The 17,133-nt window shown below is 37.2% G+C and overlaps 1 protein-coding gene and 1 long non-coding RNA gene across 3 annotated transcripts; both read right to left on the reverse strand.

Moving 5' to 3' along the window:
- Nucleotides 1–3,280: 3,280 nt before the first annotated feature.
- LOC148917208 (uncharacterized) lies at nucleotides 3,281–3,939 on the reverse strand. Its single transcript, XR_016127306.1, has 2 exons — nucleotides 3,855–3,939; nucleotides 3,281–3,675 (listed from the first exon to the last, which is right to left on the reverse strand). It is a non-coding gene; the product is annotated as an uncharacterized LOC148917208 (long non-coding RNA).
- A 768-nt stretch (nucleotides 3,940–4,707) lies between these two features.
- Nucleotides 4,708–8,258, reverse strand: LOC103331685 (squamosa promoter-binding-like protein 7). Of its 2 annotated transcripts, none has more exons than XM_089052909.1 (3): nucleotides 7,231–8,258; nucleotides 5,753–5,826; nucleotides 4,708–5,506 (listed from the first exon to the last, which is right to left on the reverse strand). In XM_089052909.1, exons 1-3 carry the CDS (start codon nucleotides 7,917–7,919, stop codon nucleotides 5,019–5,021), a joined length of 1,251 nt encoding a protein of 416 aa, XP_088909035.1. In that variant the 5' UTR covers nucleotides 7,920–8,258; the 3' UTR covers nucleotides 4,708–5,018. The 2 variants fall into 2 exon arrangements, with proteins under 2 accessions (XP_088909035.1, XP_008232554.1); XM_008234332.2 differs by having other exon boundaries at nucleotides 5,753–5,871; nucleotides 7,231–8,256.
- Between the last annotated feature and the right edge of the window lie 8,875 nt (nucleotides 8,259–17,133).

The following is a 17,133-nucleotide window of genomic DNA, read 5'->3' on the forward strand; positions in this document are numbered from 1 at the left end:
CAAAATATATTGCAACCTCTTTGTTTAAAGAGAGAAGTCAGAAGAATAAAGGAGGTACATTTCATGTTTCATTCAATCAGTGCAACATTACCCTCAGCTCCCCAATCCCCAATGAAATCATCCCATTTTTGTGGGTCGCAACCGAAGCACATGTCACACTTCCTGGCTAGCTATATAAGACTTTGGTCGTACTCATTACCTCGCCATTATTTATTGAAAAGTTAACGACTTTAACACTTCTAATTTAACTATAACAAAGATTTACTGAGAAAGTACCATTGTATGATAGAAAGAATAGCGACTTTAAGATTCCCAATTTAACCGTAAAGAAGATTTACTGTGAAAGCCAAAAGATGTAAAGGAGCAAAACATATTTGATTGGCATAACCCTCCGAATTCCTATTGTGAGGATAAAACAAGGGATTTTAACTGCAATACCAGATTTTCATTTGATACTTGAACTCGTTTTTGAGTCATTACGGATTTTCAATTCCCTTACATTTTTCAATTTAGTCATTATTAAAGAATAATTGCGTCAAAATTAACGATTTAACTCCTCAAATAGACGGAAAAAATTAAAGAAAATTAACAAAATGACTAAATTGAAACCCATGCGAGAATTGGAAAACTAAGTATAAAATATTGAATTTGAAGGTAGCATGGAAAGTGAACTCAGAAGTTGAAATTGAAAATCAACACATTGTTTTGTGATGAAGGGATTTGTAGGGCCCCCGCAATTTTCACTGCAAACCGATCTTAAAGCCACTGTCGCTGTGGGTTGTTCTTGTGGCACAGAGAGCATACTTTTCAAACCCTGCACGTGGATACTTGTTGTAGGCTCCTAGTTCTGATACGTGGGGCATGGATGGAGAGTACTTGCAGGTCTGGTCACGTGCGACGCACGTGACAATACGAAAATAGTCTTTGCCCGTTTGCAACTACAGCTGGAGAGAGAAAAAAAAAAGGAAGTTGCTAGGTTGATATGAAATGCGAATGATGAATTGGTAGGTGTGTGTTGTGGAGGCAAAGGCTTTTCTTTTGCTGTGTGTTCTGTGGTTGGACCACGCAAAATAATGTCACAAATATGGATATGGGGTAAGTCGGTAAATCTCCGTTTTTTTTATTCTTCCAACTACTTATGGAATTCAGCTACCTATTCTTAGTATGTAGATTGTAGAGCCAACCCAAAACCCTAGACATATAATGTAAGGTGTTATAAAGAAGTGCTCTTGTGATTTTACGAGATAATTTTTTGTGTTATGTTGTCAAATTCTTAATTTGAATCACTCATGAAAAGACTGTGATAATTGAATTACTTGTTTAAAAGTTATTACATATATAGAATCTTATTCGACCACGAATGTTTAACTCATGATCCAAAAAGTTCTAATGAACTTGAACATAATGGTCGATGATTAAACTCAAATTCCTATTCAAACTTCGAAATCTACCTTAATTTTGAGTTATGAGATCCAAAAAAAATCTATGTTCAGTCCTACACACCTGTCGAAAGGGGCAAAATCATGATAGATGCAGGAGCAAGCACATCAAGTTATTGATGATATAGGCAATAACATAAAGTGTCACATAGGGCAGAACAGAGGTACGGGCATAATCTTTCTTCTTCTTCTTCTTCTTCTTTTTTTTTTTTTTTTTGGGTAATATTTGCCAATTCTTGAGAGGACAAAATTATGAGTGTCTCCGAGCTTATGAGTATCCCATGACCATAATGTCTTTTCAAAATATTTCATGTGCTCAAAAAGTTTATTTTCTCATCATTTTTCTTGTTTCTACATAAGAAAATTCTATTAGTGCAAATGTACTCATTAAGCAAACACTTTTATGACAGTTGGGTGCACTAACGGATTTATTTTTTCAAAACAGGGTTTTAATTTGTGAGTTCGATATTAAATTTACCTTGATAGTGTGTGTGTAAAAAACTCTCATACTCTTATAATTTAGATTACCACTTGTATTAAAATAAAAATAATAAAAATAAATTATTTTGGATGATTAAGCCTAGTGGACCTCTAAGAGTGAGATTTTAACATTATAATAATAAATAAATAAAGGCTTTTGTGCAATTGGCAGTAAACCATACATGAACTTTAGATTATTGGTGTATTTATGTGATGTGCGACTTACATCACATCATGACTTATATCGAATCAACACCTGCAAAAAATTGTTAATTATGATTTACTTACGGGTAAAAGTACTTGGTTGCAGATGCTACAATGAAACAATGGCTACACCATTTATGCCCACCGCAAGATTTAGATGTCATATACATATGTAGTGTTTGTGACCCCATACAGAACAGTGGCAGTTTTTATTTCTCTACGGAGTTTCCAGTACTAGAAAGCATAATTTCTCAAGTCTATGTCGTCCTTAGTAAAAATTCACACACACGAAGCAGAAGACTTGGCATATAGCAATCGTTATTATTTTTATATAAAAGAGGACATTGGTACTAGTATTATTTAATAGGAGTTGTTCTGAGCTTTGGCGTTACTGGTCAGGGACTTTTAGAAGCAAACTTAATAAAGTAGGAAGGTCTGAAGATAATGACTTGCCAAATGTGTGTAAACTTTGAAGTCTTGCAACTGGTGGATGCTCTCCATCACATTTTGACCGTATTTTACAATGTACTCTCAGTGATTTTTTTAAGTACAATGGAAATTACGAAAAAGATACACGCATCTTACGATAAATCTAAGGAAAATTGTTAAACTATATATCAATGGGAGTGTACGTACTATACGTAATTTTGTTTGTTAACGGTGTGGGAACACAGATTTTCGGCAACCACTCAGGTGACGCCACGTGAAAGACCGAATATTCCCTAGGTCATGTGATTGTGTCAATTAAATTCCCATTTAATTTGCCAATTATTAAGATTTAAAATAGAAATATCTCCATAAATCAAGATCAGATTTTCATTGGCTAATTTGGTATTGTTGTGCTGTGAAAATAATTGTTGTCAGATTTGCTCTAAGAGAAATCAACTATGAGATAAAACAGTTTGGCGTTTGGGAAACTTTTTGTTAAAAGTGTTGTTGGTATTGATTCCCGCATAATGAGAAAATAATTCCAGCATAATCATTAAACCCAACACCTTTTCAAAACTGATTCCTGCATAATCAGAAAATGAAAGTACCTCATTAGTTGCTTTTCCTTTTAGCTTTCTCTCACAACAATTTTTAACAATAAGTGATTTTCTCATAGTTTACCAAACAAGGTGGGCTTTTCAAAAATGTTTAAAAATCACTTATCATCCCAAATAAGCAATGCCAAACAGACACTAAATCTCATTGATTTACACAATCTCCCTATTTATGAAAAAGAATAATTTCCTTAAAAAAAGAATTATTCTCCCATAAATCATACCAAACGAGGATATATAGAGGCAAACTATTTTCACACATGAGGTAAACTCCATCCTTTCAGTATTATCTGCATCTTCCTGAGACCTGTACTGACTTAGGCATCGGAGGGCTCTTGGCCAACACCACACATGCGTTCTCCGATTGACTGCTTTATTTTGTAGGGTTCTAGGGAGAAGATAATGAAGAGATGCAAGGATAATGAGCACCAATTTGTTTGTGCAAATTTCCTCCCCTGGAATATTCGGAGAAGGTCCTTGCATCTCTTGAATGTCCTTTTCCTCGAACCCTGCAAAATAATGGTGGTCAATCGGAGAACTCTGATGCCTAGGGTTTAGGGTTCTCTCCATGGAGATAGTGAGGAGCAGACATCGGGAGAGAGAGGGGACGACGAGAAGCCGAGTGAGAGAGATGAGAGAGAGGTGGTGTGTGAGCCTTGTGTGTTTTTGCTAGGGTTTTCGGAATTACCTCATGTGTGAGTTATGATTGCCTTTACATAGAGTCTCCTTCTTTGGTAGGTTTTGTGGAGAATAATTCCCTTTTAATAGGAATTGACATTGGCTTTTATATATAATTAAAGATGATATGATAGTTAATTAAAGAGATTTGGTGAAAATCGAATCCTTGATTTAGGAAGATATTAGCACAATTATTTGACTTAAGGAATATTCCATCTTCCATATGTCTCTTACTAAATGGCTGCAGAAAAATATGTGTTCCCACAAATGGGATTTTCGTTTTGTTTAAACAATCTGGAAATTTATTGAAAATGTTATCTCGGCATTTTGGGATCTTGCATTAAGATTTGTACACGAGTCTTGAAATATGCTATTTTTTTTATATGTAGGATCTTGAGTCCTAACGTTCCACTCTTCTTATGTACCAAACATTCTCGTTGGCCAACTCTGTTGACACTGGTCCCGCTGCTATGTAGCTATGTAGGAATCTTTTAAGATTAGGACGTGGATAGAAGTATATTTGATCTCTCATTTGTTTAGATCGATAGTCCTGATCCATATTGATTGCAAAAGGAAAATGGAGGCCCAATCATGTTTTTCAACTAGCTCCATGTTTCAACTAGATAAGTTCTTGATATACCTTTGAAACTCGTAATCAATCTTCAAACCTTTTCATTTTCTCGTTCATATTCCTCCTTTTCTTACAGTCCTTAATGAATAAAGAGTATGAAACTAATAAAAGCAACAAAATAATCAAATGCCTACAATGGGAGTGAACTTTATCAAGGACAAATGCGTTTAAGAAACAAATACCAGTATAAATGGGAGACAAGAGGCCTGTCCCGACACATAAAGAAAATATGTAAACCAGCTAATTAGAATGTCTTAATAATATCCATCAACCAACAAAATAAATATACAGTTCGACAAGCAATTAGCCTCCTAATTGAAAAAAATAACGAGCGTGACAGTAACACCACATAACATATAGATAACGTCATGAATCTACTCAACTTATAACACAAACATCATATCCACATGCCGCACGGTGTTACATACCATGAATCTGGAAAAATTTATCGCCCTAATTTGTCTAATTGGCTAACTGACCTCACACTAAAACAAAGCAATCAAAGAATTATCTACCTTTTTCAAAAACAAAATATATATATTGTTAGACCACACTGGCTCCATGAAAGGAGTTCCACAAATCACACTCTTGATCTTCTTCAGCCTTGGTTTTGCCCCTTTCAGGCAAGAACCCGTATGCCGGGCTCGGAGCTTGCCGGAGATCAAGCGTCAAATGCGCACCACTGCCTTCATGGAACCTGTCCCAACCATGTTGATAATTATGATCAGAAAACATCTGGTGCTGCTGTGGTTCGACTGAATTGGACCATGATTGGCCATGATCACAAAACAAATCTTCGGTTGCATGGTTGTTATGTGACGATGAATCCCAGTTTCTGTCTTCCGATGAATTAATGAGCTGGCGAGCCAAGACGGCTGCGCGGTTTTCGGCAATGAGCTCACGAAGTGCAGCACTGGATCTTGAGGAGAGATCAGAGGGAGATACCCAGGAATCAAAACCAGTGTTCCTGGATGACAGAAGAGAGAGAGCACGTCCTGTCGGAGTTGATAAGTATCCAAACCTCCCCTTTTCTGTTCACAAAATGAGACTCTCCATGATTAGCAATAGGGTTTTCCTTTCATTAATATCAGAGGTTAGCAACAGGATTTTCCTTTCTATAATCTCTTTTCTTTTGGCGAAACTATACTCGCAATGGCAAGCATCGATTCGGAAAGACTCAAAGAATCTCTAAAGAATTTCAAAAATAAAACTCTTAAGAAAGCTAAAAACAAAACAAGAAAACTTAAGAACCTGATAAGGAGATAAAATATACACACCTTGAGAAGAAATTCTGGACAGGGAATCATGAGAGCTCTTTCGTCTTCGCTCATTATGGCCTGCTAATCTCCTCCTACAACTCCTCTTAGACTCGTCAAACTCTGACACTACATGAAACCTATACCCATTTACCGATTTACCCACCCATTAGAATTTAGAACAACCAACATCATCATCATCTTAATAATACCAACTATTGCCAAAAATATAAAATAAAGTGTGATGAATCTTTTTTTTGTTTGAACATTTGCTGACATAAATGAATGGGTCAGACTAATTCTGATGTATGAGAATGTATACGAAAACGTTGCTAAAAAGTTAGCTTAAGCCCTTTTAAAAGAAGCATCATCCTATGATCTTCATCAAAGTTACTAAAAGTTGTCATGATCTTACAATTAAAGCAGAAATAAAACTCTTCTTGAGGGTCAAAAAGTATACCCTTCCTATTGAGGGATCTCTCAAATAATTTTATTTGAGGAACACCCTTTAGAATCCCCTACAAATATTTTTTCAATGATCAAAACCATCTATTTTTTAAGTCTACATTCATAGATCATTCTTACAAAAGATTAGACAAATCGGAAACCGTTTCGATATCCAATTGTGTCCTACAAAATCAATGAACACGATGCTTCAAGAAAGTACTAAAATTTCAATAATTCAATTGAGTGGTCAAATGACATCGGATTCAAATAAGTTTTTGCAGAGATGATCTTTGAATGAATATCTACAAAATAGATGGTTTGAATTAGTGAAATATAATACAGAGTGGGCCCTACAAGGATGTCTCTCAAATAAGTTAATTTACGGAATCCCTCAATAAAAGTTATTTGTATATATATATATATATATATATATATCCGCCGTATCTTTCTCTAATCATTTTAATGTAGTTAATTTAGCAATAAGCCCCAAATAATTACTGTCCAGTTCAATAAAGGATCACATTTTTAGAACAAAAGGAAACCGATCGAAACTAAGGTCAAAATTAGAATCCGATTCGCCTTTTGGCCACTTTTGTAGTAAAAAAGAATAAGTTAGAAGGACCGGATTTTTGAATTGCATTAGTGATTGAAAAATGCAGTCATAAATAAGTGGTTTTACTACTTTAGGCAAAGAAGACATTTACATATGTGGTATCAAGAATAAAGTTGTTTCTTTTCCGGTCTAATAGTCTAGCCTCCCATTCATACTCCTTCAAAGAAATGATGGTAATTTGCACTTGGTTAATGTTCTAGCAAGTGATGATAAACCAAAAACAATTGTTCTCTAACGATCAAGTTCAAGATGGCAATTTCCACTAGGTGCCAGTTTTTTTTCTGGGAAAAAAAAAGGTTAAAATATTTAAAATATTAATAAAAATGGAACGGAATTGTAGTTCAGATTATCAACTTTATCCATAAGAATAACAATAATAATAATAAGAAGAAGAAGAAGAATTCAGCACAAAAATAAAGAAGAAATGAAAGGAAGTGACCTGCTGCACTGCTGACAGAACCGCTGCTCTTGGCCCAAGACCGTGACCTTGGAAGCCTTGGAGTGCATCTCGCACACCTTGTGCCTCCGGTGATACTCCTTCGCGTTCATCAGCGGCACGTGGCACCCCTCCACCTGACACCGCGGCACCACCTTCAACGCTAGCGTCGCCCCGCTCCCATACAGTTGCTGCGCCGCCGCCGCCGCTCCTCCTCTGCCTCTCTTGCTCATCACGCCCACCGGGAGCCCCGCCACGTGTCGATCATCCAGGGCATGAGCATGAGCATGAGCTCGAGCATGATCCTCGAAGTAGTGCCTCTTCCCCAGCTTCAAGCACATCAGGTGTGGGTCCGGATGGTAATGGGAGCGGGCCCCGCCGCCGTAGAAACTAGAGTGCTGCTGCTGCAAGGGATGGCCCATGATGAACGCGTGACAGCCGGGGCTGGCCTCGGAGCACGTGGCGGAGCTGGAAGCCCCCGCCGTTGCGGCCACAGTGACGGCCGCCGGAGAGTAGAATGAGTTGTTGTTAGTGGCAGCAGCAGAAGTAGAAGTAGCACCACCCCATATATCCCAATTGGTGAGGTAGGTGTTGTTATTACCATTTTGCCCTCTGCTGCTGCTGCTTATGTGACTATTATTATTATGATCATGCCCTAACATGTTCATGTTCATGTTCCCACCTATTTCCATATCCCTCCTCCACTGATCTGAGAGAGAGAGAGAGAGAGAGAGAGAGTGGGTTTTTTGGATAGTTTTGGTGGTAATATGGGTACAAATTATAGGCAGAGATAAAGGACTATCTGCTAGAGTATTTATATGTGTGTGTGTGTGTGTATATAAGGGGTAAGAGATTTTCACAGAAATGGGGGAGCAACAGGCCGTAGGAGTTAGCCTGCTGGTTGGGTATCACATATATAAGAGGAAAGGGGCTTCAGAAGAGAGAGAGCGAGAGAGAGGGAGAGAGCAGTGAAGGGTTCTCTCTGGGTTTCTTTTGTTCTACACCAATGGGGTTAAAGTGATTAAGCAAAAGGCTGCAAATTTTAAGTTCGCTCAGAGAGAGAGAGAGAGAGAGAGAGAGAGAGAGCCCAGTGACACGTGAGAGGGAATGGACGGACATGGGAGTGCACGTGGGAACAGTGGTAGGTGGAGCCAGCCAAGCTCCTCTGGAAAATGATTTGATTGAGGAGAGTCACTGCTATCATCAGTATTCAGTATGAGAGAGAGAGAAAGAGAGAGAGAGAGAGAGAGAGAAAGGTAAACTTGTGATTAGACCAGAGAGGGTACTGAAACAGAAAGAGAGACGGACACGTGGCTTCCTACTAATTGATCCATAACATTATCGTTTTCAAGTTAAACATTTACCCAGTCCCGTAGCATGCAATTTTCTTACAAAATGTCACAAAATAGTACTTCTAATAAGCTTAATTACACCAATATTCCTTAAAATTTCAGTCAAGTCTCACTTTGTCACCCAAACTCAAAATGGCCCATTTTTATCCTTTTATCGTGATTTGGTGACATATTTTACTCATACTGTTAACTCTATCTAAAAGTTTGTTAACTTTAATAACGTGACAGAGGTATTTTTGTAATTTCATACACAGATCATTATCCAGCAATTAGGTGAGTGACGTGGCAAGTGCACCCACCTCCACATAAATAAAAATATAATTAAATATTATAATAATTAAAAAGAACTAAAATTAAAATAAATAAAAAAAACATATTCAAATAATTAAAAACCTTACCCAGTCCGAATACCGACCAACACTCATGCCTTATTACATCACGAGTTCATAGCTTCGCCGACCCAGAGAGAGAGAGAGAGAGAGAGAGAGAGAGAGATTGACATCACAAACAAAAAAACATATAAGAAAAAGAGAAAAAAAGAAGTATCATTCTCATTTCTCAATTTCTGATCGATCTCACATTTTCATACTCGTATGGGTTTTCGGCTTTTATTAGCCTCTTTTTCTCACTCGCTACAAATTTAATCAAAGCCACAGACCTTTGGATCCTATCAGAACTATCACTGTTTTGTCATTGTTGCTCTAGACTTCAAGTCTGCCACAAATATTTACCCTCAGCATGATTCCCATATCTTCTCCCCCTTGTAACTTCACTGGAAACAATCTGTCTCCAATCACATACCACACCAAAGTAAGTTTCGATGGAGCTTGGCTTGTTGTCTTGTGCTCGGCGGGTCTTGGAGTGATCAGAAAGACTATTGATGGCCATTTTGGAGGATGGCTTGCAGAAAAGAAAATTGTATCCTATGCTCTATACGCTGAAGCAGAGGCAACCCTACTTGGTATTTCAATGGCACGAGACTTGGGAGATCGTAAAGTTATTTTCAAATCTGACTCCAAAATCTTGATCAATAGTATTAACGGTAATATGGGCAGCGATGCTTGGACCATCCTTCCACTTATCAGGGAGATCAGGAGAACATCATCCTTCTTTGATTCTGTGGAGTAGCGATGGATTCCACGTAACTAAAATCAAGCAGCTCACATGGCTGCGAAGATTGGATTGCAGACGGTGGGTGTAATACACTGGACTGATTGTCCACCACCTTCTATTGTTCGAGTTCTAACTTCTGATGGCCTTCTTGGGCCACCAATGTAATTTCCTGTTTTCCTTCTTTTTAAGTCTAGGTCTGGGAACTTCTTTTTGCACCAAGCTGGTTTTGGCTTAGGTGTGTTTCCTTCTCCTGTTGTATCCTTGTTTGTGCCTTGCCTTTTGGCTTATTGAAGTATCTTTTCGACCCAAAAAAAAAAAATCAAAGCCACAGAAAAATACCCAAAGAGTTTCAGGTGCTTAGTCTTCGGGCACATGCAATATCAAAGCGCCTAAAAATACAGAGCCATCTTTGGGATCTCGGGGGAATTCAAGAGAAGCAAACCCAGATTTACACGAGAGAGACAAAACCCAAATTTGGTTTATGTATGGGGTTTTTCGTTCCAGCAACTGCAAATAGGTCTGGGCTCCTGTAAATAGCAAATGGATGAAGTTGCCCATGTGTTTGAGTTCAAGAACTAGGTCCCAAGAGTGCTTCAAAAAGTTCGTGAAGCCTTATAAAGCACTTTGGTTCCTTTCACCAACAAGATAGACAACTGTTACAGATCAATATTATGGCTTGGCCTGAGGAGCTTGTGGCATGAGAACTAAGCCTCAATAAGTTTAGCAGAGAGAGAGAGAGAGAGAGAGAAAGAAAGAGATAGCTTGAATTTCTTATGGGAAACACAGATTCAGAGCGAGGAGAGAGGGAAATTTGGGAAGATTTGATGAGGGAAGAGAGGGAGAGATGGGGATAAAAGGATGGGTGGCTTGAGTAGATTTTCTAGCAGCTTGACGATTGCTTGGTCGTGCTATGAATGGTTCATGGAAGAGAGAGGAAAGAGATGGAAGAACACTACTTGAAATTGAAGCTTCCAGCAGTGAGTAAGGATGTTTGCTAGCTCTGGATAAGTTAAGACGATATGTAGGAGATGTCCTCTTTTATAGGTGCCATTCTGGTTCAGGAACCCTAATTGACTTTCCCAAAATTTTGCCAAGTCATCTCCTCTACTTCTCTTCACTTCCTTTGATTCAATCAATTTTGGTGAAAATTCTTTAATCCAAGCACATTAGGACAGAGCATTTTGGGGTTCTCAGGTTTTCCTGCAGCTGACTTCTTCCATCTTGGGTGAGGCTCCTCTTGCTTTTCCTCCTGATTTTCCTACCAAAGCATGTAAAGGAAAGAATAGGTAAGAGTACTGGTCTAAAATGTGTCTTACTTTCAACAGCCCGTGCACATAGGTTTCACTTGGTTTTAACAATGGCTTTGTTTTAATTTGGTTTTTATAGGGTGCTGGGATATTTTCTCAGGTGCTAAACCATTTCTCTAGGGTACTAGGTCATTTCTTTAAGGTGATGGGCTATTTTTTTTCCTTTTTTGTTTACCCATATATTTGGGTTCAAGAAATGAGGATGAGTTTGGTGCTCCCAAGCAGCCTAAAACTTCCACTTCTTGGACCATCAATGGGCCTCATGAACACTCATAACCATCTATACCGCGACCCACTCAGCAAGACCCAGGCATTTGAGTGACTTGCGTCCACTTAAGCTTGTAGTGTGGCTAGGTACTAAAATAAAGGTTTTCTTCACTTGACGTTGCGTGTCTTGTGGCTTGTTTGTGCTCGGGCTCTGCCTTATTATAATGGGCTATGGTCGGGCTAAGCGATGCTTGATGGGAAAATGAGCGCAAGGTTCATGGAACCAGTACATTTTACAGGCTCATATTGGCTTGGCATGGCATGCGGACCATAACTTGTGTAAGCGCATACGACAAACTTCCTGCATACCCCAGTCGGACATAATGTTTGGCATAATTAGGTTTTACTCTTTGCTTGCTTTAGTATAAAAAGACTTTGTATTTACACATGCATTCGAAGTCTTAGTTTCGATTCCTCTATTTCCAAATATCATTTGTATTAAAGAAAAAAGCAAAATGAAAAAGTTCGTATCTTGCCTTCGGTTTTACCATTTACTTAAAGGAATGCCCAAATATGTGAAATTTTAACTATGGGGGCTCACTTGTGTAAAGACAAAAATGTGGTTGATGGGTACTCATTTTTTTTCTTTATTTTTTTCTTTGTTTTTGTTTTTGTTTTTGTTTTGTTTTGGTAGCTACTAGATTAGGGAGGGGATCATGAAAGGTTGGTTATAGACAATAGAGGATATCAATGTGGTATCCGGTACCATCATGGCGGGACATGTACCTGATTCTGTAGGGAAAGTAAAATCTTTTATAGGGTCCCCATGACATATACGGCATGAGTGCCTTACCCTTCACAATTAACAGATTAATAATGTAAATAACTTATTTAATTGAAAAGAGAATAATATTGACAAATTTTCAAATTAGCTTCAAATCATATATACGTAGCCTTCATGCCAACATTGACAAAATTTGACTTAAAAAACAAATAATAAATAAATAATTTGCAAATATACGTGGCAACTTTGGTGTCAGTCATTCCTTAAGTCGTTTCATCTTTTACTTAAACTTAACAAACCCAGAATTTACAAATTCTTGCATTGACCATACCTTTTCTGTTGGTCATGCGACCCTACTAATTTTGTACAAAAATTTTACAATAAAATGCGTGCAATGAAATACTTGTCGGTTCTTGTACGAACTTGCCTAAATATTTTGAGCTTCATATTATTCATCCGACCACAAAAAGTTGGAGAGAAATAGGTCAACTCACAGACCCTTTTTTGGTTTTTTTTTTACAAATTTATAAATAAACCTCAATCCTAGACATGTATTTATAAAAAAACCCAAGTACTATTTAAACATAGAAACACACCCAAAATCAACTTCAAAGTCAACTTTTTAGATGTTTATAAATGAGTTTTGAGTGTATGTAATGATGCGTTTTGGGTGTGTTTATATGTTTAAATAGTGATTTGATTTTTTTATAATTTCAACCCCTATTTTGGGTGTTTTAGTAAAACTCCCTTTTTTTTTTTACCTTCTCATTTTCTCAATATCAATTAGTTAAAAAAGAGTATAAAAAAAAACCCCTAAACCCACATTTATGTCCCTTCTCAACGAGAAAGACTTCCATGAAACAGGAATAGCACATGATAACATTTCCACATGTCATAGTATTATTAGTTGGAAATAGCAAAACAATGTTATCCCTGTTCCAACTGAGTGTTTCTCCTTCTCAACACCCGTTCTTAGAATTTTTTTCAGATTCAATCAACTAGACTTTTTGGATTGGTGTTCTTTATATATATATAAAAAATCCTATATATAAAACTGAACTTCACTTAGGTTCCACCTTCAAATGCGATCATTTTGGTTGGGATGGTGGATGGCAATGTTATTATTCCACAATTAATATAGGATGAAAAGTTGGTTTTGAGATTTTACATACCCCACTCATATATTTTCTCCCTTGTGAGGTCTTCTCTCCAACCACGTACTCAAAAAATGATATGAATATCCACCACTCTTTTGCTCACAAACAAACATATTCCAGCATCGTAGACTTTCGACATAATGACCCATATCATAATAGTGTGAGTGAAATCATTGAATATAATTGTGACCAGTGACGGATCTGTATGGGCACAGGGCCGAAAAATTTCAACAGTTTGATTACTTACAAGTAAATTGTGTACATGGATCTTGGAACTGTGCTTTTGTTTCTTTGTCATCAGAATTAAATCGAGATATTTGGTAATATATCTATTCTTAGCATTAATAATATAAATAAATCATACACCATTTAATTTCTATAAACAAACATAAAAAAAAAACTCAAAGAATGACAGCTAACTATATTGAATTTCATTTTGATTATTAAGTTACTTTGATACTCCATTGAGTGTTTTGGGGCTTTTTTATGAGATTTTTGAGGTCGAGTTTGTTTTAAGAAATCAATGACAGTTTTGTAATTTAAAAGAAGGTAAAAGACTTTTTATTATATTGTAAATGAGTTTTGAGTGTGTTTTTAAAGTCCATTTCGTACATGATTTTTTTTATAATTTAGACTCCTATATTTGGTATAATAATGAATCTCCCAGTTAAGTTTCGGCAGGACATAAATTTGGTTGTGAATACCCAATAGTGGGAACTGGGATCCGTCATCATCATCCACGAAAAAAGATCTATGATTTCCAAACATTGCTCCTCACATTGGCTGATTCTTTTTGAATGGTCAGAAAAATAATTCATACTTGGAAGACTGTTTTTGCTGACAAATGGTGGTTTTGAAACCTAAAGTTAAGTCATTAACACGTACCAAGCTATCTAGAAACTCTTCTGTTTCTGCATAATCTTCTTATCATCGTTTACTTATTCAAGTATAAGTAAACGAAACAATTGAGGATACTGCGTAAGAATCCCAAGTGGCAATGCATGCCAATGTGAAAACAATACAGTTTCAAAGTAGTTTTTGTATTTGGAACAATTATTCGGATCCAAAACAAACCAAATTGTCCTGACATTACTACAGGAAATCGTGGAAAATGCAGTAATAATGACAGATCGAAGTACTTTTCTGAACAGCCATCCCCAAACGGTACCAGACAGCTGCAAAACGACCGTGAAAAAAAGGTCTTGGAATTACTGTCACTTTTGCTTCAAGTAAAATAGTAAAAACTAACTATGATAATTGAGTAAAAGCAAAAGTACTCTGCTGTCTGCTCCTATTCAGGGAACTATGGACAACTTTTTTAATCAGCAGTCGGTGCACCCACAAACGAAAACAAAAAACCACATATTAGTTACTGCCCGACAGTCACTTGTCAACCCTTTTTCTTTTCTTTTCTTTTTTATTTCATTTTCATTTTGAGAAAGCATCATTTTGATGTAGCATGTACTTATCACTCCAGTTAATGATGCATAATATGCATATCATGTAACTTCCACATTCCCTTCTTTCATGCATCACTCTATCTCTATCTCTCAAATGATTAATTAGTTCGTACGAGAGATAGAGAGAGAGGGTATATGAAATATGTGTGACACTTACAGTATACTGATACATGATGTTATTAATATATTTATATTATAACACGTGTATATATTTATTTATACACACCCTATATTCATAGTACAATTACATATGTAATTTTGGGTAAACGAGATTATGATTTAATCATAATATAACACCACGTAATATGTTTCATTGAATAATATGATCGCGATTTATGCGCTTCTCCTGGCTTGCCATCAATGCCCAAGGTTAAAAAGAAGACTGGGGAGGAAATGAGCATCCAAAGAACTGGGACCCATGCCACTGATTAAAACTCTGACACCTGAGATTGTGCCACGTGTATGGTCGTAAAGTTCACTTGTGCATCGTATGGTCTCTTTAAACGTACATGCGCAGAAGACTCAGAGCTCAAAAACTTTATGTGGTTTTGTAGTTTGCGGGAAATTATTTAGAATTTTCCCCAAACATATAAGATCAAGAAAGAAGAGAGAGAGAGAGTGAGGAGGAGGAGGAAATTCTAACTGCGGCGGACTTTAGCTTTGTTGGCTACATGGCAAAGTGGGTACTCGACACGTGTCCAAACAGACCATGGTTTCCCAAAAAAATGTAAGTACTCTAATAACAGAGATGATCGTGCAAGTTAACTGAGTGTACGATACACGGGGAGCATGAGGCTACGTTGTTTCTTTTAATGAAACACCAACAAGGGATTACAAAAGAGATGAAGAAAGCATTAGTGGGGGACCATTTATTTATTTATTTTTTTATTTTATTTTATTTTCTGGGTTCATCTTTTAAGGGTGATGATGATGATATAGGATAAGGAGTGGGGGGGACCATCAAACCATGTTTTTAATTTCACTTGGAGATCTCATCGACTTTGGGATAATCATTGTACGAGAATTCGGATATTATATTTAAAGCATCACAATTATGGTAATCATACTTACACTCGTGAACTTTACGCATGGCTTGTGTGATCAAGTCCTTATTCTTTGTAGAGGTAGCTATCTTCCAGCTTTGATAAAGGCATCTTTAATATCCATAAATACGTCATATCATATGATCGTATATATCCAGAGAGAATCAATCTTCCTCAAAGAAGGTACACCCAATGCCAATGGATCGAGCAGATCTTAAGATACAAGCCCAAGGGTGGTAAAAGTCAGTTAAAAAAGAGAAGATGATTGCGACCTTTCACTGTGAAAAGAAACTCCAAAGTTCACTGTTCCTAAAGAAAATCATTCAAACGAAAAACACAGTACACAGCTCTGATATAACATTATCCATCCAGAATATACAGGGGAGAGAGAGAGAGAGAGTTACATTAGTTGCGTTAGCAAAATTCGTTTTGGTAAAGCAAAAGGGTAGAAAAAATCCCATTAACAAGGATGGTTTCAAATTTGAAGACATGGAAAGTTTTCACCAAAAAAATAAAACCTCAAGACGTGTGTGGAAGCAAAAACGAGACTGACAGAGGAGTTATTGTATGAATCTGAGACTGCTGAGTCAATCTGGGGGCCATGCTTAAGTGCTTAGCGCACAACCCTCCATCTTTCTGAGTTGATAAAAGAAAAGTGGGTGCAGAATATTGTAGGTATATATATACATATATTATATGGACCCTACCAGCTAAAAGCTAATCTCCCATCATTTTCAGCTCCATAGATGTGAAACAGAAATCCCCCATTTACTTCACACTTTGAATCATCTGTTTCATATCGACGACTAAAAGGATGTCTACTATAGAAAATTCAATTCCATTGGAGCTTTGTGCCTTTAGAGGAGTCACATGCGTGCTGCTTTGGATGGATGAGCCAGAGGGCTCACCAGATCCATTGAATTCAATTGATGAACCGTGTGAAAAGTGTGTCAGATATATACGTAGAGCTAGGATTTTGGTCTCCATTCCATAGTGCTCTTCTACTGTAACCCACTGGAAAATTATGCCATACATCAATCAACCACTTTGATCATGTTTGCGTTCGGGGTAATATTCTCTATAATAAGGGAGTTTCGAATGATAGAGATTTAACTAAACTCCATACCAATGCATGAATAAAACTCCTTTTGGTTTATGCCAACGGGTCTAGCGTAGTAGAAAATGGTCTTAACTTACTTAAGTTCAAATCCCCACTACTTGGCAGTGTGTGAAAAAATCCCCACCCTCTTCTTAACTTTGGCAAAAACTCATTTTGGTTTCTATTGTTATTCCTTGATATTACAATTGCGTGAAAAAAGGGGATTGGCATTGGCATTCAAAACTAGCTACTTGGGCTTGTCCTGGCCCACGTTTAGCTCTACGGTTGTAGAGTGTTGGTCCCATGGCAAATCTGGTGTCTAACTCTGGAACCAAGAAATCCAAGGTAGGACAGATGAGCTGTAGAGTAAGGAAAGGATCGCAT

The sequence above is a fragment of the Prunus mume genome, linkage group LG5, assembly GCF_029339155.1.
Source record: "Prunus mume cultivar Tortuosa linkage group LG5, ASM2933915v1, whole genome shotgun sequence".
Lineage (NCBI taxonomy): Eukaryota > Viridiplantae > Streptophyta > Magnoliopsida > Rosales > Rosaceae > Prunus > Prunus mume.